The 25,502-nt window shown below is 37.1% G+C and overlaps 1 protein-coding gene across 1 annotated transcript in view; it reads left to right on the top strand.

Moving 5' to 3' along the window:
- The window catches only part of LOC150080210 (SAC3 domain-containing protein 1), a 53,954-nt gene that overhangs the window by 17,217 nt on the left and 11,235 nt on the right, over positions 1-25,502 (top strand). The window contains exons 3-5 of the mRNA XM_090381613.1: positions 4,315-4,446; positions 19,622-19,783; positions 20,888-21,100. Of these exons, the coding sequence (XP_090237739.1) occupies positions 4,315-4,446; positions 19,622-19,783; positions 20,888-21,100 (507 nt within the window). The remainder of the gene's footprint in view (positions 1-4,314; positions 4,447-19,621; positions 19,784-20,887; positions 21,101-25,502) is intronic.

Genomic DNA, 25,502 nt, shown 5'->3' with positions numbered 1-25,502 from the left:
ATATCTCCGTGGAATGCACATTTGTGCTGACTTCCTACAAGCTTGTTCTATAGTTCTAGTTTGTTTTAGTGCATAATGTATGCCGATACAAATTTTCACATTGCGAGATCAAGCCTGTATACTACAGTGTTCTCCTCAGGACCTATCGAATGGGCGCACCACCAAGCTAAAATTTAAACGATTCTTGCTGTATCATATGGTACTGCTCACTGATCTCGATCAATATTAATTCAAACATACTACTCAATCGAGGTCAATGTGACAGGAGCATATAATGTTAAATTATGCAATTAATTTTGGCTCTGGATCACTTAAATCACATTTATAAATAACAGAAAATTTTATATTGCAAAGTATTACACTTCCCCACCTGACTACTTCATAATGCCACCTGGCTGGCAGAATTTTCTGGGGAGAACTTTCCCATTGCTTTCCAAAGAAGTGGTGAAAATTTTTGCAAAACTTCCTGAACTACCACAAAAAAAGTACAGTCTGTTGTTAACTGTTGCAGTGGTAAATTGACTGGAGTTATAAACTCTTCTAGCCAAGACTGTCCAGAGTGTAAGTATTTATTTATTTTAAATTTCACTTAAAAATATATTTAGCAAATTTTAAAAAAAATTGTTATGGACTAAAGAATGAAGCCATAGAACACCAAACTATTACTCAGTTTTTTTAAAACAGGCAGCATTACCAAAGTCTTATCCAAACAGCAACAGTAGTGCAAGTAGATTCAATTGAGCAGCATAGACAATTCTACTTGTACCTACATGAAAAATTCAAAGAATGCCAAAAACTTAGAACAGAGGTATGTGAGGAGAGCTCAGCAAATATTGTTTTAATGTGAAATACCAGATGAAAGTATATGTCTTACCTATTCCATTGAAGGTGTAAAAAAAAAATTTGATGGTAACTACATAAAGTATCCTGGACATTGGCTGATGCATATCACTGATTTAATGAACAAAAATATAACCTTTGGTATATCATCATCCAGTAATTCAGTCTTGTGACTAGTCACTTCCTCTGATGCCCATCTCCACCTTGTCTTTTCCAGCTCATTCAGTGTTCTCTTGCTCGCTCATCATTGGATTTCTTGGGATATGTTTACTTTAGAGAGTAGTTTCCCATTGCTTTCCCTATTGGTAGTAGCTTCCTCTAATTGAAGCAGCATTTGCTGCCACTGACCTATTTAGGTTCCTCTGCCACCAAAACTCAGATTATGAGCCTACCTACTGGTAACCAGATATGTAGGCCCTGTCTTTATAGCATGTTGAAGGAAAGGCCCTACATATCCTTCCTTCTCTCATCTGCACCTGACCTAGGTTCCTGCTAGGGTTGAAACCCAACCTTCCTTTAGGTTGCTCATGTCCCAGGGAACACCCTCATGGAGGTGAGAGTGGAATATAAAGTCATTTAAAAATACTCCATGCTGTGAAGTTGTTTCCAAAAGATGTAGCTGGTCACTATTTCTCTGAGTTTCTTTTATTCTTCAAACAATAGAGAACAGTATTCCCTGCAATCCCCATGATCTTGATAAGCATAGATTAATGTAGCATTATTTAGTGAAATACAAAGAAGTGGTAAAAATTTTTGCAAAACTTCCTGAACATAGAAAAAGAATTCAACATGCTATTATAAGTTGAGGACATTAGAATTCTCAGTAGGCTTATGACCTGGAATATGCACAATTATTCAAAAACAGACCTTAACTGAAGCTAAAAAATGGAAAGCAGGTCTTCAGAGGTGAGGTTACCACGTTACACCTAACCAAGAGGACCTTCCTTCCTTTCCGAAAGATATTGATATTGTGGTAACTTCTTGGGAACTCTTAAGTTTGATGTGTCAGTATAATAGTATTTCTCAAAGAACATTTGGCTAAAGGATGTAGACAGAAGGGAGACTGCAAGTTTGCTCACATTATCTGTAGTGGAAAGGTCAGAATAAGTTCGTTTTGTTATTGGTGGGGAGGGGTGAAGAGGACTATTCTTGCAGAAAGAGAAACGGCCATATACCCCTCTGTTGTAGCAGATCCAACTCCTGGTGCATCTCACAGTGAGTAGTATGTTTTAATATTGAGATACGTTGTCCAGAACAAAGGTCCCTATAAATTTAAAATTCATGAAATGTTTCTAGAGTTCAGAAATTTGCAGAGGCTAAGGATTTGATAATTGCTCTAATATATTCCCATATTCTCCAAATAACCTTGCCAGTAGTCTTCTCCATGTGGTACTCACACACTTAATCTGTAGGTAATAGTATAGTAACAGTATTTGCCACATAGTACAAGGAAGCCACAGGCTCTTACTACACTAGCAAAAAAAAATTAATAATGCACTATAGTGTTATGAGCCTCAATTTCTTTGATTTGTACATGTTTTTCAATGGCAACCAACCAAATGGAAAACATTTAACAGATGACATAAACTGCAGTCGTCGATATCAGTCTGATATATAATGGAATTTTCAAGTAGATGCTTTTTGCCAGTTGCACTATATCTTTTGGTGTTCTTAAATTGGACGCTACAAATTTGGCACATGATGTTCTTTCAGAAATAGTTTTAAAAAGTACTTCAAGAAATTTCCTGCTTTTTTATTCAAAATCCTTTTGAGCATCAAAGATTGGAGTAAAATTATACAATGCAGATGTATATCTCTCAATGCTGAATATTCTCTCAACAGCAGATTAAGAATACCAAGTTAAGAGAGAGAATTGCACTCAAGTTTTGTCAAATGCATGTATACTTGCTGAAAGTATTTAGAAACTAAACATAGTTTCCAGAAAAAAAGAATAAAGAAAAGAAATTGATTCTGTGATGAGGCTACCTCAAAAGAATTGGATATTATAATACCAGCTCAGGGCCAATCCTGATCAGAAACTGAATCTTTGTTTAGAATTAATGTACTATATTCAACCTAGGACTACATCATAACATAAGTGATTTGTAACATAGATTTGCAGCAGCCAACAGCATAAGCAGCATTTTGAAGAAAAGTCCCAACTCCAGGTTAAAAACACAAAATCTCAGTTATTTGACTGCAAACCCTTGGTTACTAAAATACTTTATTTAAAACAAGATCTTTTGATACACATTTGAAAAGGACACCAAACTCCCACTGTTCAATGAAATCAACCAGGGAAAATTACTGTATTAGTGCTTTGGAAAATTATATAACACTGGATATTCTGGATATTACCACTAGCCGTTGCGGAATCAGAACATAGTTTCAACAATGGGAAATGTACATTGTAACATCTGTCAGTGCTATTGTTGGAAAGTCAGCTTGCAAGAAACATTTCACTTTAATGATATTACTAATAATTTTTCTTTAGAAAATACTGTAAAGTGACATTATAATTGGTTTCCTACACTTATTGTTATGTGTGCTTGAGCAGATTTTCTTTTTTCATTAAATTTTGATCACTGATACATAGCAATTAAACTAGTACTAGAGTTGCTATTGTTTTATTTGGCCGTGACATTTCAACAACTGACTGAAAAATTTTTGGGAGAGAAATGATTTATTGGTTGCATCCAGTATGTAATGGTTATTCAAGTTAAAATTGAATTTTTATTTATAATTTTTTGAGCTCTGTTGGGGGTGTGAGAACAGTTTCAGTGGCTTCCTTGTTTAGGGACACACCTCCATATAAAGGCCTGGATGTTTCAGTGTTCCCCCTTCCTTCTCCTATTGCACATCTGATGTGTGTTTTTGATCATGTTTATTATTATTGCTTTTTCATTATATTTCAGTATAGGAGTGCTGAAATTGCATTGCAAGTAAACCTAATTTACAAATTGTGATTAAGGTAGTCTGTCTCACACACACACACACAGAGTTTGGTCAGCTTTATATAAGGAGAGACAATTAAATTAAGTGGGATTAATTTAGATTACAGAAAAAGAAAATATGAGAGATGACTGCTTTTAAGTACTGGTACTTTTAAGTCTGTACTGGTATTATGTTTTTTTTGTGCGGGGGGGGATGGTTTGTACTGGGGTAGAGATATGTATGGTTGGGACCTGTGTTGCACTATGGTCAAAATAGTTAGTGCATCAAAAATTTCCCAAACAACCTGCAGACCATAATTCTTTATTAATGTGAACATAGTCAAATTATGCAGTATAAAATATTTTGCACTATAGTTTTTTCACAAAGTTGTACAGAAGTTACAAGAAAATTCTGCACATAAATACTAGAAAATTCTAAGGAAATTAAATAATTTAACTTATTTTTTTTTATTTTTGTGTGCAAATATGATATAAAAATTTAAGATGCTTTTGGCTTAATAACATTTTCTTTTTTAAACAGCAGGCCAAAAGCAGACAAAGAAAAAGCTGTGAAACAATTTACAAGGTCAGCAGCTGGTCACCGGCAGTGGGAACCAGATGAATTACGACCACCTGGTGTTCTTTTAAAAACTGTGACCTATTTAGTAAATGAGTAAGTAGATTTTTCTTTTTTTTTTTTTTTTAATTTAAGAATATTCCAGTTTTCTCAGGATTATGTAATCACTATTAAGCTTTGATACATGCTTATTTGTATGTTTTTGGAATATTTATAAGCTGGAATGATTCAGTATTTGTAAAGAAATTCTTTGTGCCATTCCCAAATTTTTACAAAGAACATAATTGTAAAGTTTTTCATGTATTTTTATCACCCATTGCTGTTTCAGATTATGTTGATTACTATGTATTTCACTGTATTTCTCCAATGCTTTCTTACCTTTCAGGACTTGTATATTATTCATCTCACATGAAGGATGTCTGTGTTGGGGATGTCCATTGCATTGTACACAATAAATTTTAAGTACTCTATAGGTGTTAGTGAACGTCAAGATTCCCTCACTTATCAGTAAAATCAAAGCATTTCCTTGATGTTCTGTCTTATTGTTGAAAGTGTTCTGAATACTAAATGATTTCTTGAATAATACTTAATTATTTATTTTTGCCAAACAGTAAACCTTGTATCTATATTCACCTTGATATCTGTAGTGATGCAAAACAGCAGTTTTAAGTCTCCAGTAACTACAATTTTGCTAGGTTGTACATAATTGGTCATTTGAGTGAAGAATCCTTAACTGCTTAACTTAACAACTTAACTCCCCTTAACTGCTCTTCTGTTTAATAGGATCTTCGATGCAGATTACTACTTTACTAGCTAGTGTCATTCTACTGTATTAGCATTCCCAAAGCCAGGGAAGGACCATACTGAACAAAAAAATTACTGACCTATTGCTTTACCTAGTTGTTATTTAGGAAACAGATTGGAAAAATAATTAAGACCATTTAATTTTTTCCAATGAATTTCGATCTAATAGTCAAAGCCGAAGCAAACATTTGAAATGCATTCCTTAGGAAGAAACACTTAGTGTTTGTTTCTAAGGATATGTCTTGACATCAAAAAACCTTTTGACATAACATGGTGTTTTGGGATCCATTGTGATATGTGTGAATCTGGCCTTCAAAGTCATCTTCCAAAATATATCCGGAACTTTTTGAGCAACGGACCTTTCAAGTACATTTTCATTCTGCTCTCTCCCAAACAAATATGCAAGGAGTCCCTCTGGTGTACTTAGTGCCACACTCTTTGCCATCAGGATCAATTCAGTTACCAAATGAATTCCTGACACAGTCGAAACATACCTGTATGCAGATGATCATGCAGTCTCATGCCACTCACAAAATGTGCATCTAATTGAAAGACAGCTTCAAGGCACCATTAACAGGCTTGTTCATTGGACTAAAAATAATGGCTGTTGACTTCTGAGCTATTCATTTTTGTTATAAATGTAATTTACATTCAGATCCAGACTTACAACTTGATTCTCATCCAATTACTTTTCAACATAGTATTAGATTTCTTGGTCTAATACTAGATAAACGCCGACTGGGCTAGCCAGGTGGGTAAAGTGCCTGCCTGGCAACCCAAAGGTCGCAGGTTCGAATCCCGCCTCGGGCTTGGATCACAGTAAAATCCAAAAGCTCTGGGAGGTGCATTATGGCCACAGAAGCTGATGTGCCAACAACTAACAAAAAAAACTGGATAAACAGTTAAAATTTCTGGCGCATATTAATCATATCCGTACATCCTATTAACCCCTTCCCAGAACATTTTTTTTTTCCGGAAAATGTGCCGTAACGGATTGACTTTTTTTTATTTTACAGATTAAAAGTATGCATCATGCAAATACTCATTGTATAGTTTTTTGTGTTTTTATTAATTTTTTCATAGAAAATACACTGGAGTAATTAACCCATTTGGGCTATCCCGAGTTATCTTATGTATGCCAAAAAGTGTGCAAATTATACAGATTTTTTTAAGAAATTAGCGCTTGAGCTAAAAGAAAGGAACAGAAAAACTCTTCATTACTCATTATATAAATAAATTTAAAAAATCAAGTGGAATGCACAAGTAGTAACCTCCCGCCACAAACAATGATCGCGAACTAACTACATTCTGACAAACGGCCACCCCAATTGGATAGGCGAGGTAAGCGTTGCTTATGGGCAGCAGTTCAAGAGGGTGCTGAAATATTTTTCGCTATTATTTTTGTGAATTATTTTCATGGGTTCAGTATTCTGCATTTAGGACGGCAAATTATATTTTGCTTACTGGTGGCACAGGAACACGCACTACTGTTCTTACATTGCTGTACAATATAAGTAAAACCAAAGCCAGGTGTAAGAAAATCCTGAGAAATCTTGGGATCTACCTGGCTAATGCAAAATTAGCCAGATAAATTCTGGAGAAAATACATTTCAGTCCTAAATTTGGAGGTATTGTTGTTGTTATTTGGTTTTTAGGAGCATTAGCTACTAAGGCCATATTGCTCCGGGAATATGCGGTGGTCATTCCCTGACCTTTTCGCATCCTCCGTATTTGGTGGTGATGGGCTTGAACCCCGGTCTAATGAAGAAGCGTGTGCTACGCACTACTGCTCCTTCCCACCTAGCTACGGAGGCGCCTTGGAGGTATTATTGTTTGCTTCGGGTATTATTGTATCCCAAGATATTTCATGTAGTTCCAAATAACTTTTTGAACTAAAAATGGGATATCTTGAGGTAATCCATGAAGGGGTTAAAGAAACTAAATCTGCTTAGGGTTATTTCTGCTATGTCATGGAGTGTGAATTATTATATGCTGCTACACCTATAACATTCATTAATTAGATCTCAACTAGACTATGGGTCTCCTGTATATGCCTCAGCCAAAGAGTATTGAAATGGCTTGGCCCTTCACGTCACTGTGCTTTATGAATTGCGCTAGGAGCGAAAAGCTCCTAGTGCAATTCACCACTCCAGAGTCTTTATGAAAACACATGAACTTCCACTACACCTTCATCAACATTGCTCTGCTATTAAATTATGCAGCTAAAATCAAAGTTTCCCACATCATCCCATATGATAATACCTGTTCACACCAAAATAAGATAATGTGTATCAAAATAAATCATTGCACAATAAACTATGTGGCATTAGGAAGACAACATAATAAATATGAATAACATCTGGAATGATGTTATTCTTATTTAATCTCCAGTATGCATTTAAGCTTATTGGCATGACCATATTTAACCTTCAATATTTAATTTAAACTTATTAGTATGGCAAATACCCTTGATAATCATTTCCAAAAAGGGGATAAAAATTCACTTCAAATTTCAGTGTTTTGCAAATTCACACAACTCACTCTTTTCAATGGTCCCGGGTGCCAAGCGTATTTCGAGGCCAAGCTATATTCTTGCGATTCATAAAGTGCTCTTGATAAGCGACTGAAATTATATTTTACGTTCACATTTCTTTCAACAGTCTTACTTTAAAAACAGTTCTATACTTGAAAAGTAACAAGTAGAACACAGACAGGAAATACACCTTTCTTTAAATTTTCCTCTATTTATATTTTTACTAATTAACTAACACTTCAACCGCTTGGCCTCCGAGTGGCACTGCTCCTGCCTCCCCGTGGTGGGGCCGGTAACCGGGGGAAAAGTTATCCTCCAGGGCGAAAAGGAGTAACGATGGGTATAAATGACTATCCACCACTAGAGCCTTCAAATTCAGGGCCAGACAAACCAAATGATGATGACCTGAACCAACCAAAAAGGCTCCGAAGAGAAGTGCAGTGCAATGAGATGCCAAACTTCCTTGTAATACATTCGCTCTCCAACCAGCCTGTCAGCAAATTATCACCATTTGTCATCCAAAGATTTTTGGAATCCATTGCTGGTACACCGAAAATGGTTAAACGACTGAAATCCAGAGACCTCCTAATCGAAACAGCCTCCTCAAAACATTCAGAGTGGCTGCTTAAAACAACAACTTTTGCTGGGCTACCGTTATCTGTCACTCCCCACAATACGTTAAACTCGTCAAAAGGTGTCATCACAGAGTGGGACCTGATTACAGTATCTGAAGAGGAATTAGTGCAGGAACTGGGCAATCAAAAAGTAATTAGTGCAAAACATATAAAGACCAAAAAAGATGGAAATCTTGTTACAACCCGATCCATAATTTTAACGTTCAGCACCCCAGATTTACCATCCTCAGTAAAAGCTGGCTATTTAAACTGCCGAATACAGCCTTACATACCTAATCCCCTACGTTGCTTTAAATGCCAAAAATATGGACACTCGCAACAAGCATGTAGAGGTGATGCCATTTGTCCAATTTGTGGTTCCAAGGAGCATACACAAACAGACTGTTCAGCCTCAAGTTCCATTTGCCCCAATTGCAAAGAAAGTCACCCAGCCTTTTCAAAATCTTGTGAAATGTGGAAAACGGGGAAGAAAATCCAAAAATATAAAATAGAGCACAAAGTTACATACCCCGAGGCACGCAGACAGGTTATGTCGACCATGCCCAGTCGTTCATATGCATCTAACACTCGAAGCTTTAATTCAACAGCAGCTCAAACAGATGTATCAATACCTCCCTGCACATCTCTAGCTAACTGGGTTAAAAACACATTATCAAACTCTGTAAAAGACACACATCAAATTAAAATCAGTGAATCGACCAACACTCCAATCAGTATCCCAATTGAGACTCGGACAGGCCCGCATGACAAAGAAAAACTAAAAACTACTAAACACAACAATAAACCTGAATCATCCACTAGTAGTATGGAAGTAGATGTGAACCCAGATCATGAAGAACCATTACTAGAACTTCACGCAAACGATACTATGGATACCGGACACCCTACCTTTCCGAAAAAAATCCTCCTCAAACAAAAAAACAGTCAGATGAATCATCCTCAACTAAACCAAAATGAACCAGCATCTTACAATGGAATTGCAGAGGCTTTCATTCCAACACAGATGATATTCAATACCTAATTAACCAATATTCTCCAGTTGCCTTTTGTTTACAGGAAACTTACCTAACCACACAAATTTCTCCTTCGATAAAGAACTATTGCATTTATCAAAGAGATCGAAATACCGCTAGTGCTGCCCATGGTGGTGTGGCAATCCTAGTAAATTCAAAGATCCCAACTAAACATATCCCACTCCAAACTAAAATAGAAGCTGTTGCTGTTCGTATAATTCTCCATAGTGCAATAACACTAGTCTCAATATACCTACCACCAAACCGTACTAACTCTTTAAAAGATCTTGAAGACCTCTTTATACAGATACCTCCACCTCTCTGTATATTAGGGGACTTTAATGGGCACCACCCATTATGGGGCTCTCCTAAATTGGATAGACAAGGCCGACTAATTGAAAGTTTTTTGGAGGCACTAAATCTCACTATACTCAATACAGGGACACCGACACACGTACAGCTTCCAACAGGACACACCTCAGCAATAGATCTCTCAATTTGTTCACCAGTACTAGTCCCAGCCATAGAGTGGTATGTAATAAACGATCCCATGGGCAGTGACCACTTCCCAATAGTATGCAACTTTCTGAAAGCAAAGACTCCTTCAATTCAACCCTGCAGAAAGTGGAAATTTGTCCGAGCAGACTGGGCAAAATTTCAATCATCAATTGACCTTGATGAGGAAAAAATCCGCCTCCAGCACATTGATGATGTGACAGATTACATCACGTCGCATCTTCTAAATGTGGCTAAAGACACAATGCCACTATCAAATCCGCCGGGCCGAAAGCATTATAATTACTGGTGGAATGACAAATGCACCACAGCAAAGAGAGCAAAAAATAAAGCCTGGAATTTGTTTCGGAAATGTCTGAGCACAGTCAATCTCATTAATTATAAGAAATTAAGGGCAAAAGCACGCTTCATACAAAAGCAAGCAAAGAAAGAATCCTGGACCCGTTTTGCATCTAGTTTTCACAGAAATACTGATCCCAAAATAATATGGAAAAAAATTAGACAGCTGTCTGGTAAGTTTCCTACCATACCTTCTCCAATCCTCTCCTGGAATGGGAAAGATCTCTCTAATCCTGTAGATATAGCTAATGCTTTAGGCAATATTTTTCTGAAATCTCAGCAACTTCAGCCTATACTACCTCATTCCAAAGAATTAAAAACACTAAAGAAAAGCATGCTATTCATTTTCAAACTGCCCGTCTTCTCCCATAAAACAAACCTCTGCAATATTCTGAATGTTTACATGTCATTAGAACAGCTCGCAGTGGTGCTGCTGGGCCAGATGGGATTTATTATGTCATGCTACAACATCTTGATGACAAAGCTTTGCGCTTGCTGCTGGTTTTTTACAATCGCATATTTTTAGAAAACGTTTTTCCAGCTTCTTGGCATCACTCTACAATTTTGGCATTCCTGAAGCCTGGAAAAGATCCATCCAACCCGAATAGCTATAGACCCATATCTCTCTCAAGCTGCCTCAGTAAAATCCTTGAGAAAATTATCCACAGAAGACTCGTCTGGATCATTGAGTCGGAACAGCTAATGAGCCATAGTCAATATGGCTTTCGTCAAAACAGGTCATGATTAGATCTTATGGTCAAGGCCGAATTTGCCATCCGTAATGCTTTTGTCAAACATGAACATCTAGTAATGGTTTCAATAGACATAGAGAAGGCTTTTGATACCACCTGGTGGTATGGTATACTTAGTGATCTTTACCTTCTCGGACTACGAGGCAACCTTCCTATATTCGTTCAGAACTTTCTACATACTAGATCATTTCAAGTTCGATACCAACATGCCCTTTCCCCAACTTTCATCCAGGAAGAAGGTGTTCCACAGGGATCAGTACTGAGTGCGACTCTTTTTGCCTGAGAATAGATTCTATCACTAAGCAGCTTCCAAATACAGTTGAGACTTACCTTTATGCAGATGACCTTTCCATCTCCTGTCATTCTCAAAACATGAGGTCTATTGAAAGACAGCTTCAGATATCGCTTAATAAAATTCAACAATGGGCGAGCCTCAACGGCTATCAGCTTTTGCAGCAGAAAACAGTTGCTATCCATTTCTGTAGACAACGCAAACTTCATCCAGATCCTGAACTTCAAATTTCTAACATCTTTGTCCCGGTCACTAGCAACATCCAATTTCTAGGATTAACCCTTCACAATAAGTTAAATTTCCTAGATCATATTAAAAATGTACGGACTTCATGACTAAAAAAGTTAAACATACTCTGAGCTTTATCTGCCCAAACATCGGGTGCAGATCGTACCTCCCTTCTTCGGTTATACAGGGCATTAATCAGATCCCGTCTCGATTATGGTGCTCCAATCTATGATTCTGCCAGAAAGAGTGCATTACGCTGGCTTGATCCCATTCAGCACAGTGCTTTGAGAATTGCAATTGGTGCATTCAGAGCGTCGCCAGCACATAGTCTCTACGTTGATGCTCATGAGCCCCCACTAACTTTATGCAGGAAAACACTGTTACTGAAATATGCTGTCAAGATACAAAGTTGTGCCTCTCATCCCGTTCAGTCATACCTTTTTAACTCACCATTAGAAATCCTATACAGAAACAAGCCTAGCATAGTAAAACCAGCTGGTCTTTGCCTTCTTGAACTGGTGCAAGTTTGGAATATTTCCATTCATTCTGTAAAGCAGGTAGCAACTTATACTCAACCTCCATGGACTCCTCCTCCTCTTCCAATCTGTGACACTTACCTCTGTCAATGGAGAAAGAATTCTTTGCAAGCATCAAATGTCAACCAAATTCATGTAGTTCACACTCAAAGATATTCTGATTTCTCCCCAATTTATACAGATGGCTCTAAATCTAATTCAAATGTTGGAGCAGCTGCAGTGTTTCCAAATACAATTGTATCAGCTTTCCTTCCATCAGAATTTAGTATATTTTCTGCTGAATTATATGCAATAAAACTAGCTTTAGAAAATCTCTTTCTGACTGTTCCTTAAAATCTGTTATTTACACTGATTCCCTCAGTTCAATCATGTCATTATGTAATTCCTCAGATAAAGTTCACCCTGTTCTAGATGAAATCAGAAGCTTATTACTGCAAATTAAAGAATGCAATCAACAGGTCACTTTTTGCTGGGTTCCGGTATTTTAGGCAATGAACTGGCCAATAAAGCTGCAAAAAATCCAACTACCTTAGATTTAACCAACATCCCTGTTCCAGCATCAGATTATTCACAAACCGTTCATGCTGCTTGCCTATCACAATGGACAGCACTCTGGCACTCTCAGACTAATAATAAACTCTTTCAGTTTAAACAAGACCCGAAAATTTGGCGCGCTCCAGTGTCCGTACATCGAGACGAGAAGAAGTAGTCCTCTCAAGGGCAAGAATAGGACATACTCATCTGACCCACCTTCATTTACTGACAGGAGATGATCCACCACAATGTACACATTGTTCTAACAATTTTACTGTAAAACATATTCTTATTGGCTGCCCCTATTATAAACAAGCCAGAACTTCATCCTTGATCTCACTGGTTAATCTTCATAAACCAATAACTCTTGAAAATCTGATTGGTGATAAGGCAAATATTTCTGAATTTTTTGACTTTCTCAGGCAAACTGGACTTTTTTAATTATTTCTGATTTCAGATTTTCTTCTGATTTATGGATTTATGATTTATGTTTTAATATAATAAGTGAATAGGCACATTATAGCCTTAGCAGCTCATGTGCCATTAAGCCTCCATAACAACAACAACAAAACTTTTCAATTTTTGAGTTTCACTAAAACATACAGGGCAGTTCCAAGTAAAGTTGGTGCAGCTGTAGTTCTACTAAACATTACAATGTCTCAGCAGTTCCCTTTGGAGTGTAGCACTGCAGAATTGTATGTTATCCTGATGGCTTTAGAGAAGATAAAACAGTAATTGTACCCCTCAAACCATTATCTATAATGATTTCCTTAAGTGCTGTATTCACTTTTTAGTGCACCTCCAAAGCCAGGTGGGAAGGAGCAGCAGTGCATAGCACACGCTTCTTGATTAGACCAGGGTTCGAGCCCGTCACCACCAAATACGGAGAATGCGGAAAGGTCAGGGAATGACCACTGCATATCCCAGAGCAATATGGCCTTAATTGCTAATGCTCCTAAAAACCAAATAACAAACAAACACTCTTTAGTGTAAACCTCCTCCCAATCATATCTTACTAAAACAAATTCAAATAAAGTTAGTACACAGCTTCATACAAACAGGCAAAAAATAATCATCTGTTCAATGATACCTTGGCATGCTGGAATCATAGGAAACAAACAAACAGATTTTTCTGCCAAGAATGCCAGTCTCATGCCATATACCTTACACTGATTACAAACACATTATATTGGGATTTCAGAGACGTGGTGTCACACAGATATAAGCAATGCAGAACTGGAATTTGGGGAGTACAATGTCTACAGAAAGGATAGACAGGATAGGAAGGAAGGAGGGGTTATGCTATTAGTTAAGCAATACATAAAATCCAAGGAAGTGAAGCCAGTCGACATCGCTGGACAGTGCAGTGTCGAGTCAGTTTGGTGTGACATAAGCATTGGGAGATCAAAATTGAGAGTAGGAGTGTGCTATAGGCCTAATGACTCTGATGAGTATAATAAGAAACTGTACAGGAAAATAGAGTGGGCCAGTAAATCAGAGAGTCTTATAATGGGGGATTTTAATTTCCCAGATATTGACTGGAATTTGGGGACTGGTCACTCACACACTAGCAAGGCTTTTGTGGATTTATTGGATGATTGTTTTCTACATCAGCATGTTCGGGAGGCAACTAGAGGGAGTAATACGCTTGATTTGATTATCAGCAGTGATTCTTCATGCATTAAGAATCTGCAGATAAATGAACCACTAGGTGGCAGTGATCACAGTGTGCTGAAGTGGGATTTACTCAAAGAGGTAACTACCATTAGGGGTAAAGGGAAGGGTTATTGCTTCCGTAAAGGCGACTACGATGGACTGAGACAGTATTTAAATTCTATACAGTGGGACCAACTGATGATGTTACCAACAGCAAATTCAAAATGGGAAGCATTCAAAGAACTTATCTTGGAAGCTACTTGTTATTATTATTATTATTATTAGCCAAATGGTGCAAGGAAGCCTGAGGCTTATGCTGCACCAGCCGAAAAAAAAAAAAAAAATTCCCCAAGTTACCCTGAGAGAGAGAGAGAATCAGAAGTAGAAAGGTATCACCAAGAAAGAGAAGAATGATGATTTCCAGCTCAGGACCCTGGGTTTGCCAAGCCCATACTCACCAGATGTGAGCCCCTGGTGCAAGAAAGCTTGAGACTTTTGCTACATCAGCCAAAAAAATTTTAAAAAATCTGAATTACCCTGAGAGAGAGAGAGAGAACAAGAGTGAGAAGTAGAAGGGAATCACCAAGAGAAGGATGATATCCAGCTCAGGACCCTGGGTGTGCCAAGCCCATACACACCACATGTGAGCCACTGGGGTGAAATTATTAACTGTGTGAACCCTTGACTTATGGGCAGAACCACATAATATAATGTTTAACAATTTTCTGCATTAATTACAAAAGCAAAAATAGAAATAGTATTAAATATAGAAATGTATATACTGTACTTGTGGCAGTGCCATGCAGCATGTACAGTATATAGAACCAGCTGCTGCTTCTTACAATTTTCTTGTAAAAAAAAAAAAAATGACCGGAAATATTCAAAAATGGATCTGCTATGAGTATTTAAGAAAAATAAGATTTGATCACAGCTCACAGCCTACTTGTTAAGTTTTCACTGTTTCCATGTTGATTAAAATATAGAATAGCAATAAAGCAGTGTAATAAAAATAAATTATATTTAATAAAAAATAAATAAAACTGTGAATAAATATTGGGAAACCAAGACAAAATACCAAATTAAAATAGGTGGAGAGAACAGGTGTTTGGAAAAACTAATGATGGAAGAAGCAAAGTGCAGCAGAAAATTAACAACGAGGATAGTTATGGGTAAAAAGCTTTTTGAGCAAAGAAGAATATTATGTGAAAGATTAGGAATTAGTTTAAGAAAATATTGGCAAAATGTGGTACTTTATGAAACAAGATATGGACAATGGGAATGGAAGATAAGAAAATTGGCAATGCCATCCATCCATTGAAAACTGTGTTCCCCTCCAAGTTGAAACAAAGATTTTTACAGTTCTGGCAAGGATGACAGTCTCAACATTAATTCTTACACCTGGATTCCCAAAATTATAGGACCAGTCATGGCATGCCCATTGTTTTGAATAGTTTTAGCATTAGCATTAGCAGAGGCATTTGATGCAAGAAAGAAAGCTTATGCAGCATCAGCCAAAAAAAAAAAAAAAAACCCACTTCCACTTCACCCCTCTGTTCGTTCAAAATACCTGTCCAGTCGAGCCTTAAACTTATTTAGGCTATCAACCTCCACGACAAGGGATGGAAGTCTGTTCCACCAACCAACCACCCGCTGGCTAAAGGCAAATTTCCGCACGTCTATCCTACATCTGTCTTTCCTCAATTTGAATTTATGCCCTCTCAGGTGAATGGAACAAAGGGGTGCTCTTACGAAGAAAGGCTTAAGTTTTGCAAATTACAGTGTCTGGAGACTAGGCACCAGCGAGGTGATCTGATAGAGGTGTATAAAGCCTTGAATGGTTTGAGCATGCTCAATGCTGATGGGATTCTTCCTCTTGCTCAGAATAATCACCTGAGAGGGCATAAATTCAAATTGAGGAAAGACAGATGTAGGATAGACGTGCGGAAATTTGCCTTTAGCCAGCGAGTGGTTGGTTGGTGGAACAGACTTCCATCCCTTGTCATGGAAGTTGATAGCCTAAATAAGTTTAAGGCTCAGCTGGACAGGTATTTCGAACGAACAGAGGGGTGAAGTGGAAGTGGTTATTTTTTATTTTTTTTTAATTTTTATTTTTTTTGGCTGATGCTGCATAAGTTTGCTTTCTTACATCAAATGCCTCTACTAATGCTAATGTACAAAATGTTATGGAAAGCATGCAACCTAAAATACAAAAAATATAATGTACCAGTTATAAAAATAAAGCTATCCATTTGGCAGGAGCACAGAAAGTTATTAATTATTCCAGATTAAGAAGGATCACAAGCAGTGGCTATCAAGGTGCTACCTAAAAGGGAATAGGAAAGAAGAAGTCTAGAGAAGAAAGAAGATCGCTAGATTATGGATTGGTCACTCACTTAACTCATAACTACCCACTCACACAGGATGAGCCCCCACTATGCAATAATTGTCAAACCTAACTTACAATAAAGCGTCTCCTCATTAAATGCTTTCTTTTCTCATCTGTGTTCCTCTAATAAACTAACATTACAGCAGATTCTGGAGACCAACAAGACATTAATGATATATTCACTTTCCTAAAGGGGTGCCTCCGTAGCCAGGTGGGCAGGAGCAGCAGTGCGTAGCGCACACGCTTCTTGATGAGACCGGGGTTCGAGCCCGTGACCACCAAATACGGAGGATGCGGAAAGTCAGGGAATGACCACCGCATATCCCCGGAGCAATATGGCCTTGGTTTATAATGCTCCTAAAAACCAAATAACAACAACAACAACTTTCCTAAAAATGATTCAAATTAAGGAAAGATGACTCGATAAAGGAAATTTCTCTTCAGTTAAAGAGTAATCAACTATATAAACAAATCACCATCCATCCCTGTAGAGACAGAGAATTTATGTAGATTTAAAGTGGGATAAGATAAATATTTGAGAGAAGCAGATAAATTATAAAACTGGGAAGACATTTTATTTTATCTAATTTTTTTGCTTCCTTGTATTGTTCAATAATTTTTAATACTAATAGTGTTAATAAAGTTTCTGTTATACTTTCTCTTTTTAGATTCAGTACAATAATCACTGCAAGCATTTTTTGCCATTCATGTTTAAAAAAACTCTGCACAGTTATATGGATTTTGATTAAACAGGCACTCTTGATAAATCAGTTTTTCTGATTTAATTCATCACATTTACTTTTTAAATGACAGAGTAAAAAATTGTGTAGGTCCTAAAGTCTCGAAACTTTGTCTAATAAAGTCTAGTTAGACAGACAACTTGAATAGTTGAGACCTGCTAATTTGACAAATGCTAATAATTTATTGTAATTTTTCCTTGTAGAGGATCTGCGATCTCATTATGGATTTAAAATAAACTTGTGGATTTTTTTAAAAAAGTTGGAATATTTTTTGGAATATTAAATTTTAGGAATATTATATATTTTAAGGCAGAAGAATACTCTTACCCGGGATTTTCTTCAGGAATGGCTGCATCCAGGTGTAATTCAGAAGGAGTTGAAATTGCAATTATATGGAAGGGGGATGAAGGAAAAAGCAAGCTTTTGTCCTAAATCCTTGCATGGGGAGTAATTGTAGGCATAAAGGGAGATGATGTCTTGAAGCCTGATGGGGGTCTTTTCATTAATACCATCTTCAAAGGAGGGTGAATATGTGTCAAGGCCAACTTTTATAGACTGGGCACTGTTCCATTGCCGTATTTCAAAAGTGTGGTGGGGGGGGGTTTAGTAGTCGAAAGGAGGTGAAGTAGGGTAGAGGAAAAATTTTCCTGCCTCATCATATTAAACTTATAGTTTGGGAATTTGGAAATTGTTGGTGGTTTTTTTTTGGGGGGGGAAGGGAAAGAAAGGACTTCAGTAGTGCAAGTAGTCCTGGATGGGGGGAGTGCTATGTTCTGTTGTTAAAGTTGAACTTATAGGATATTTGTTTTAGGTCCCATTCTTCAGAGATTATTATTGGTCTATGTATGTTTATTGATCTCATTGCTAGTGTCTCACTGGTTTCTAACTTAAATTTTGTGTCTTGTTTGTCAATTATTATCGTGTTTTTGAAAGAAGGGTAATCTCCTGTGTCTAAGTGGTGAGCTACCAATTCGGAACTATTATTTTTTTCCATTCGGTCTGTTTTTTCTTTGTTATTTGCAGCTACTTTTAAACTGCTTTTATGTTTTCGGATTCTTGTATGTAGCGATGTTCTCGTGCTGCTTATACATATATGCATTCACAATCCAGTTCACAGAAAACTGCATAAACCACATTTGTTTGTTGTTTGAAATCTATTGTTGTTTTGTTGATAGCTGAGCTTTTTAGGTATGTACACAGTTTCTTTGAGCTGCCAAAGGCTAGATTTACTCCGGAATCTTTGAAGATTTTTTCAATGGTTGTTGGTATGTTTAAATGTACGTTAGCCCTATCAATAGTTTTTTTAGCGCTTCTCGTTTTGGTTTTTCTTTACTGTTTTTTTTTTTTTTTGTTCGGCTGTATTTAAGGCACCGTTTATGAGCCATTTTGGGTAACCGCGGTTGAAAAATCTGTTCTTAAGTGTTTCGATTTCCTGTTTGCGTTCATCCTCTGTAGATGAATACCTGAAAGCATTGTTGAACTGGCTATTAGGATTGATTTTTTTGTGAGGGGGAGGGGGTATAGCTGTCAAAATGTAAATAATTCCCCTTATTTGTAGGTTTATGGTATATTTTAGTGTTGATTTTGGTGGCATTTCTTGTTAATGTTAAATTTAGGAAGATCCTGATTTTTTCTTCATTTTCAATTGTGAATTGTAGCCGATCATCTACATTATCCATAAAATTTAAGGGATGGGGAAAAGTACTTGGAAATCAGGAGGTAAAATTCGGAGAGATGTCCACTTATCGAACTGCCCATTGGTACCCCATATACTTGTTGATAAAAATCTCCTTCATGTGTGAAATAATTCGCTAATAACAGTATATTCAGTAAGATTGTTATATCTGAAATATCTAATTTCGTTCTGTTTCTTATCTGAGAAGAAAGAAGAAAAGAAAGAAGAAGTTATTTATGATTTAGAAGATAGTTATATATGATGTTCCAAGTTCCTCTAACTTCCTTAACATGAAGTGTTATACTAGTTTAACTTCTCTGAAGATTACTCTATTCTTTCTTTCTTTCTTTCCTTCCCCCAACCATCAAAAGGGTAACTAAATTAAGAGTTCTCTATATACCAGTTTTTTTTTTTTTTTTTTTTTTTTGAGAATTTAGATAATAACAGTATGAAAATAAATATATAAAACTATGAAATATAAATAAATGAAATGGATATATATGTTTATATATCTATTTGATTTATAGATATGAATATATAAAAATATGAAAATAATATATATAAAAATAAAAACAGAGGAAATAAATATCATTGCTATATCATTAATATAATCTTTTTTTTTTTTTCCCCAGAATTATACCCAGACAGAATATACCTTGGGAAGTAATTTATGAATTTTTAAATGACAGATTGCGAGCTGTTCGTCAGGATTTAACAATACAACAAGCAGATGGAGAAGAATGTATTTGTATATTAGAACAGATTGTTAGATTTCACGTTTATTCACTATATATGTAAGTATTTTTATATTTAGCATGCTTTTCATAAACTTGCACCAGACTTCTTCTTCTTCTTCTTCTTCGGTCCTTAGCTGGCAGCTGGGGGAGGCGGTTGGCCACGCAACCAGTATGCTGCTGTAGGTGCCGCAGGGTTTCGGACTTGCTCTGTGATGTTCTTCCATACCTTGCGATCCATGGCGTCAGTCCTAGCCTGGTTAAGGTCGAGACGTCGGCTCTTCAAGTCATTTTCCACTTGCTTGGCCCATGTTTTCCTAGGCGCGGTCCGTTGGATGCTCCATTGGGTGGGTCGTTGTCTCCAAAGGAGTGTGGATGGTATTCTATTCGTGCCCATTCTACATACGTGGCCAAACCATCTAAGCCTTCGCTTCTGGATTTGGTCGGCAATGGTTGGTTGCTGTTGGCATCTGGCACGGATGGTATCATTAGTGATGCGGTCGCGAAGAGAGATGCCCAAGATCTGCCGCAGGCATCGCATTTGGAATACCTCAAGTTTGTTCAAATCTAACTTGAGACAAATCCATGTTTCCGATCCGTAAAGAAGAATGGGCAGGATCAAAGTCCGGAAGAGTCGGATTTTAGTCTTTGTGGAAATGTTGGTCCTCTTCCACAGACACCATTTGAGCGAGGCGAACGCAGTGGCCGCCTGTCCAATTCTGCTGTGGATTTCCATGGTGGATGCAACTTTCTTCTCCTGGACCAGCGACCCAAGGTATTTAAAGTCCTGCACTTGCTCGATCTGGACGCCTTCGAGATAGATGGTGGCTTGCGACCCATCTGTTGTCAGGGCCTTTGTCTTATCAGCATTGATCTTCAAACCGTATGGCCGGGCAATGCGGGCAATGTCGTAGAGGATGTCCGTGGCTTCAGCGTCGTTACCGGCAAGGATAGCACTATCATCAGCAAACATCAGGTCAGTCACATAGTGATCCTTGTCATATTGTATGCCCTGTCTGTTTCTGAATGCTTGCCTCATAATGGCGTCGACCACGATGTTGAAAAGACATAAGACTAGACATAAAAATATTTAATTTCATGTGGAATTATATAATAACTAGATTCTATTAAGAGTAGCAATACTAATGTTTTTCATTCTTATAGGTTGTGTGAAAATTCGCTAGAATCATTTGATCCCCATCTAAATAACAAGCATCTCCAAGAATGTTTAAAACGCCTTCTGATTTTATATGCTGAACACTCTCACATTGGCTCAAAGCATAAGCATCGGCCAGAAATGGAATGTATTTATTTGTTTCATAATCTAGGGTCTGTGGAGGCCATCCAACATGCATTAGAACTTCCTAAACAATTAAGGTAAGGAAGATGTGCATTAATTTTCACTATGGGTGAAATTCAGATGGAAATAAAGTGTTACAGGGAATTTATTTGTGACTTTACAAAGCAATATTACAGTGAACCACAAATTGCCTACTCTGTAATGTCAAAAACTTTATTAGAAATTGGCGTTCTTGTTTATATTTCTTGTTTTAATGTGCTTTTTAGGGACATTCTTTAATTTTTCTTTATTTTATTTTTTGTGTGGTTTCCATTTCTCATAATAATTTAGAATGATAAGTTTTGCATGTAACTGATATATCAAGCCACATTAGCTGTGTTAAAGAATATATAATGATAAAGAACAAAACACACATTATCATAACAGAGAACCATCAATATAAACAAATAAAGACTAATCTATTAACAAGTTCAATGCATAATATAATTTATGTTCTTTAATTGGATATCAAATAAAGCTATGTGATGCTGATTTACAATTTTTACCACTTAAAACTATATTGCATAATTTAGAATGTCTTGAAGTGAAATTACAAACTAAGTTTACATAAATGAGATTGTTCTTCCAACTCCTAACTTGTTCTATTTGGAACAAATTAGTAATTTTTTTTTTTTTTTTTCTCTCTAAATTTTCCTTTGCTCTCCCAACTTTCATAACTTTTATTTTTGGTGTAAATAATTTTCAGGTCATATTCTCTACAACCTGTATCTAATTTATCCAGAGATTCCTGAAGATCTTCCAAGCTGATATTTAATAATGCAATATTATCTGCACATAATAATAATAATTCAATTTTTACATTTTCTTCACTAAACTTTGTAAGTAACTTATATTGTTTTATTAAATGAGCAATGCGATGCAGCCCTGCCTCACTCTAAGTTTAAACTTAAACTGTTTTCTAATGCTTCCTTTAACATTAATTCTTTTATTGATTTTCTAAAATTTGAAAGGACAGGTTTTTAGATACTTAAGGTCAGGGCCTATCTTAGGCCTGTGCAAACTTGGCATTTGCTTAGGGGCTGTAAATGGCAATGGATATAGCCAAAATCAATGATATCCAGTAGCATAACGACAAGCATGAATGCTCCTGTTCCTTATAAAATTTGCAAATAAAATATATTTTCAAATTGCAATGTTGTAGTTTATAGTTAAAAGGTTCATGCCACCAACATGTTCAGATTTGCATATATTTCTTTAGAAATACATGCAAATTTATTTGCTTTACATTCTGTTCCTTATAAAATTTTCATATAAAATATACTTTCAAATTGCAATGTTGTAGTTTCTGGTCAAAAGGTGCATGCTGCCAATATTGACTGTAGTCCAAATTTCGGATTATTGTGTTAATTTTTTTTATTATTAAAGCAGGGTGCAAGGGGGCCCATAAAGATTTTGCCTGGAGCCCAAATTTCCAAAGATATGCACTGCTTAAGCTAGTGAATTTTTTGAAGAAACTTAAAAATAGAGGTTTTGGTGGTCAAGTGCATGTCATTTTTCACTCTTCTGTTACTTGACTAAAATAACTTTCAAATAAAATGAGCAGTACACATTGAAACTTCTCTGTAAAACATCAAAAGCAAAAATAAACTTTGCTTTACTTTAGCAAAGTTGAACACTTCATCATCACACGGTAAAACAACCCTCCCCATAGTCTTTTATGTTCATTTCTGATAGTGAAACGTGATGCTCTACTGTGACAGACATTGCATCCAATAGTGGACTGCTCCACTGCGGCTTGCATAACTAAGTTTTTAACAAAAAGTTGCACAAGTGAGATGTAGGATGCAACACTGCCATCTATGATTTTATGATAGTTCATTTATGATAGTGAAACATGGTGCTCTACTGTGACAGACATTGCATCCAATAGTGGACTGCTTCACTGCGGCTTGCATAACTAAGTTTTTAACAAAAAGTCGCACAAGTGAGATGTACGATGCAACACTGCCATCATTTAAAGAGAACATTTTGATGACAATTCTGTGATTTTATCCAATTTGCTGAACTTAAAAAAAAAAAATGGGAGGAGAGTAATAAATACTACACATATGATTAAAGAGGCCTGCACGCTCTGGATTCATTATTATTGTGTAACACAGAGTGAAACGGAAGATAGAATAAATAATGACAAGTTTAATACTAATTGTAAAACACACATATATCAAATATTACTATTAAATACATACAAAAGCTTTCGGTTATTATGGTAACCTTCATCAGTCAAACTGACAGTTAAGAGTGTGGAACATGAGGGCATGTACTGCCAGTCATGTATATGGAACTGCGTGATGCAATAGTTAATTGTTTGATGTTGAAGCATATGGCTGTGACATATGTTAACGTTTGTCATTCATCAAAATGGTTGCTTCAATAATAGGGTGGACACGACATCCACTGCTTCTGTTGACTGAGGTATTAGAGCATGTGATGTTCAACGACTCCAACCAGGCGTGCTGCCAGTAGTGGCGGAACCTATCTACAATCATGACATCACAATGCAGGTCAATGTCGTGACTGGTTGACCAGAAGTGTTCGGCAATGGCTGAGTGTTCTATGTCCGCTAAGCGAATGGCTTTTTTGTGTCCTGAAAGACATTTCTCTAGCTGTCTCCAGTTTCCCCGATGTAGCAGCTAGTGCAGTCATGGCAAGAGATGCAGTAGACTAGACCACTTCGTAGTAAGTTCTAAATTCTATACAGTGGGACCAACTGATGATGTTACCAACAGCAAATTCAAAATGGGACGCATTCAAAGAACTTATCTTGGAAGCTACTAGGCTTTACATATCAACTAAGAAATATTGTTCAAGGTTTAGGCCAAAATGGATGTCAGATGAACTAATGAGGCATATGGCAGAGAAGAAAAATGCATGGGAAACTTACAAATTAACACATGACACAGAAGCCTATGATAGATACAAGTTGATATGCAACCAAGTTACAAAGGAGGTTAGGCAGGCGAAGGCAGATTACAAGAAATCCTTGGCAAGGGATGCAAAGAAAAACAGCAAAGAGTTCTTTACTTATGTAAACTCTAGAAGGAAGGGGATGAATCAGATTGGTCCACTTGATATTGATGGGTCAACTGTTGATGATCCTGCTCAGGTAGCTAACAAACTAAATGAATATTTTGCATCGACATTCACACATGAGGAGTTATTCAGCAAGGGGAATGCCAGAGGTGTATTCAACTCTAGCAGTAAGCTAGAGAATCTTGAAATAACTGGGAGTAAAGTGGAGGAGAAACTGTTGAAGATAAACACAAGAAAGGCACCCAGGGTGGATGGGATCTATCCAGTTATATTAAAGGAGGCAGCAAAGGAAGTAAGCAAACCCTTAGCCATAATTATGAGAGCTTCCTTGGACTCAGGGGAGGTACCCACAGACTGGAGATGTGCAAATGTCACCCCAATTCACAAGGGAGGATCAAAGGCTGACACAAGTAATTATAGACCTGTGAGTTTAACTTCTGTTCCAGGAAAATTAATGGAGGCACTAGTTAAAGAAGCACTGCAGGATCATTTAGACAAGACTTCAGCTATAGCTCGGACACAGCATGGTTTTGTTAAGGGGAAGTCTTGCCTGACCAATTTGATTGGATACTATGATGCAGTCACAAAAGAACTGGATGCAGGGAATAACTTTGATATTATATACTTGGATCTTAGAAAGGCTTTTGATACTGTTGCACATGGAAGACTGCTACACAAATTGGAGCAGTGTGACATTGGAGGCGAATTGCTGCTATGGATAAAGGGGTGGTTGAGGGGGAGAAGACAGAGAGTGGTAATCAATGGACACTGCTCATCGTGCACTAATGTTATTAGTGGAGTCTCTCAGGGCTCAGTGTTGGGTCCATTATTGTTTTCTGTATTTATAAATGATATTGATGATGGTATATCAAGCTTAATGTCCAAGTTTGCAGATGATACAAAGGTTGGCAGGGTTGTCAAGGACACTACTGACACTATGCTGCTGCAACAGGATCTGGAAAGGTTGAGCAGATGGGCTGAGAGGTGGCAAATGAAGTTTAACATTGACAAATGTAAAGTACTACACATGGGAAACAGCAACCCCCAGAGCAATGTATCAACTCTGTGGTACTACACTGACAGTGGTAGAGAATGAAAGGGACTTGGGGGTGGTTGTGCAGGCAGATATGAAGTTCTCTGAGCAGTGCAGACGGGCTGCAAGAGTAGCTCATGGAGTATTGTCAATGATATACAGGAATTTTTCCAGCAGGGATAAGGAGGTGATTATTCCATTGTATAAGGCAATGGTCAGGCCACACCTAGAGTACTGTATACAGGTCTGGAGGCCTCATTTCATGAAGGATGTAGAGCTGCTGGAACAAGTACAGAGAAGGGCAACAAGATTAGTGAATGGAACAAAGGGGTGCTCTTACGAAGAAAGGCTTAAGT

This window comes from Mastigoproctus giganteus, chromosome 9 (assembly GCF_048544385.1).
Source record: "Mastigoproctus giganteus isolate SK-2022 chromosome 9, ASM4854438v1, whole genome shotgun sequence".
Lineage (NCBI taxonomy): Eukaryota > Metazoa > Arthropoda > Arachnida > Uropygi > Thelyphonidae > Mastigoproctus > Mastigoproctus giganteus.
Note: the sequence above shows the minus strand (reverse complement) of the source record. Positions and strands in the feature narration are given on the sequence as shown.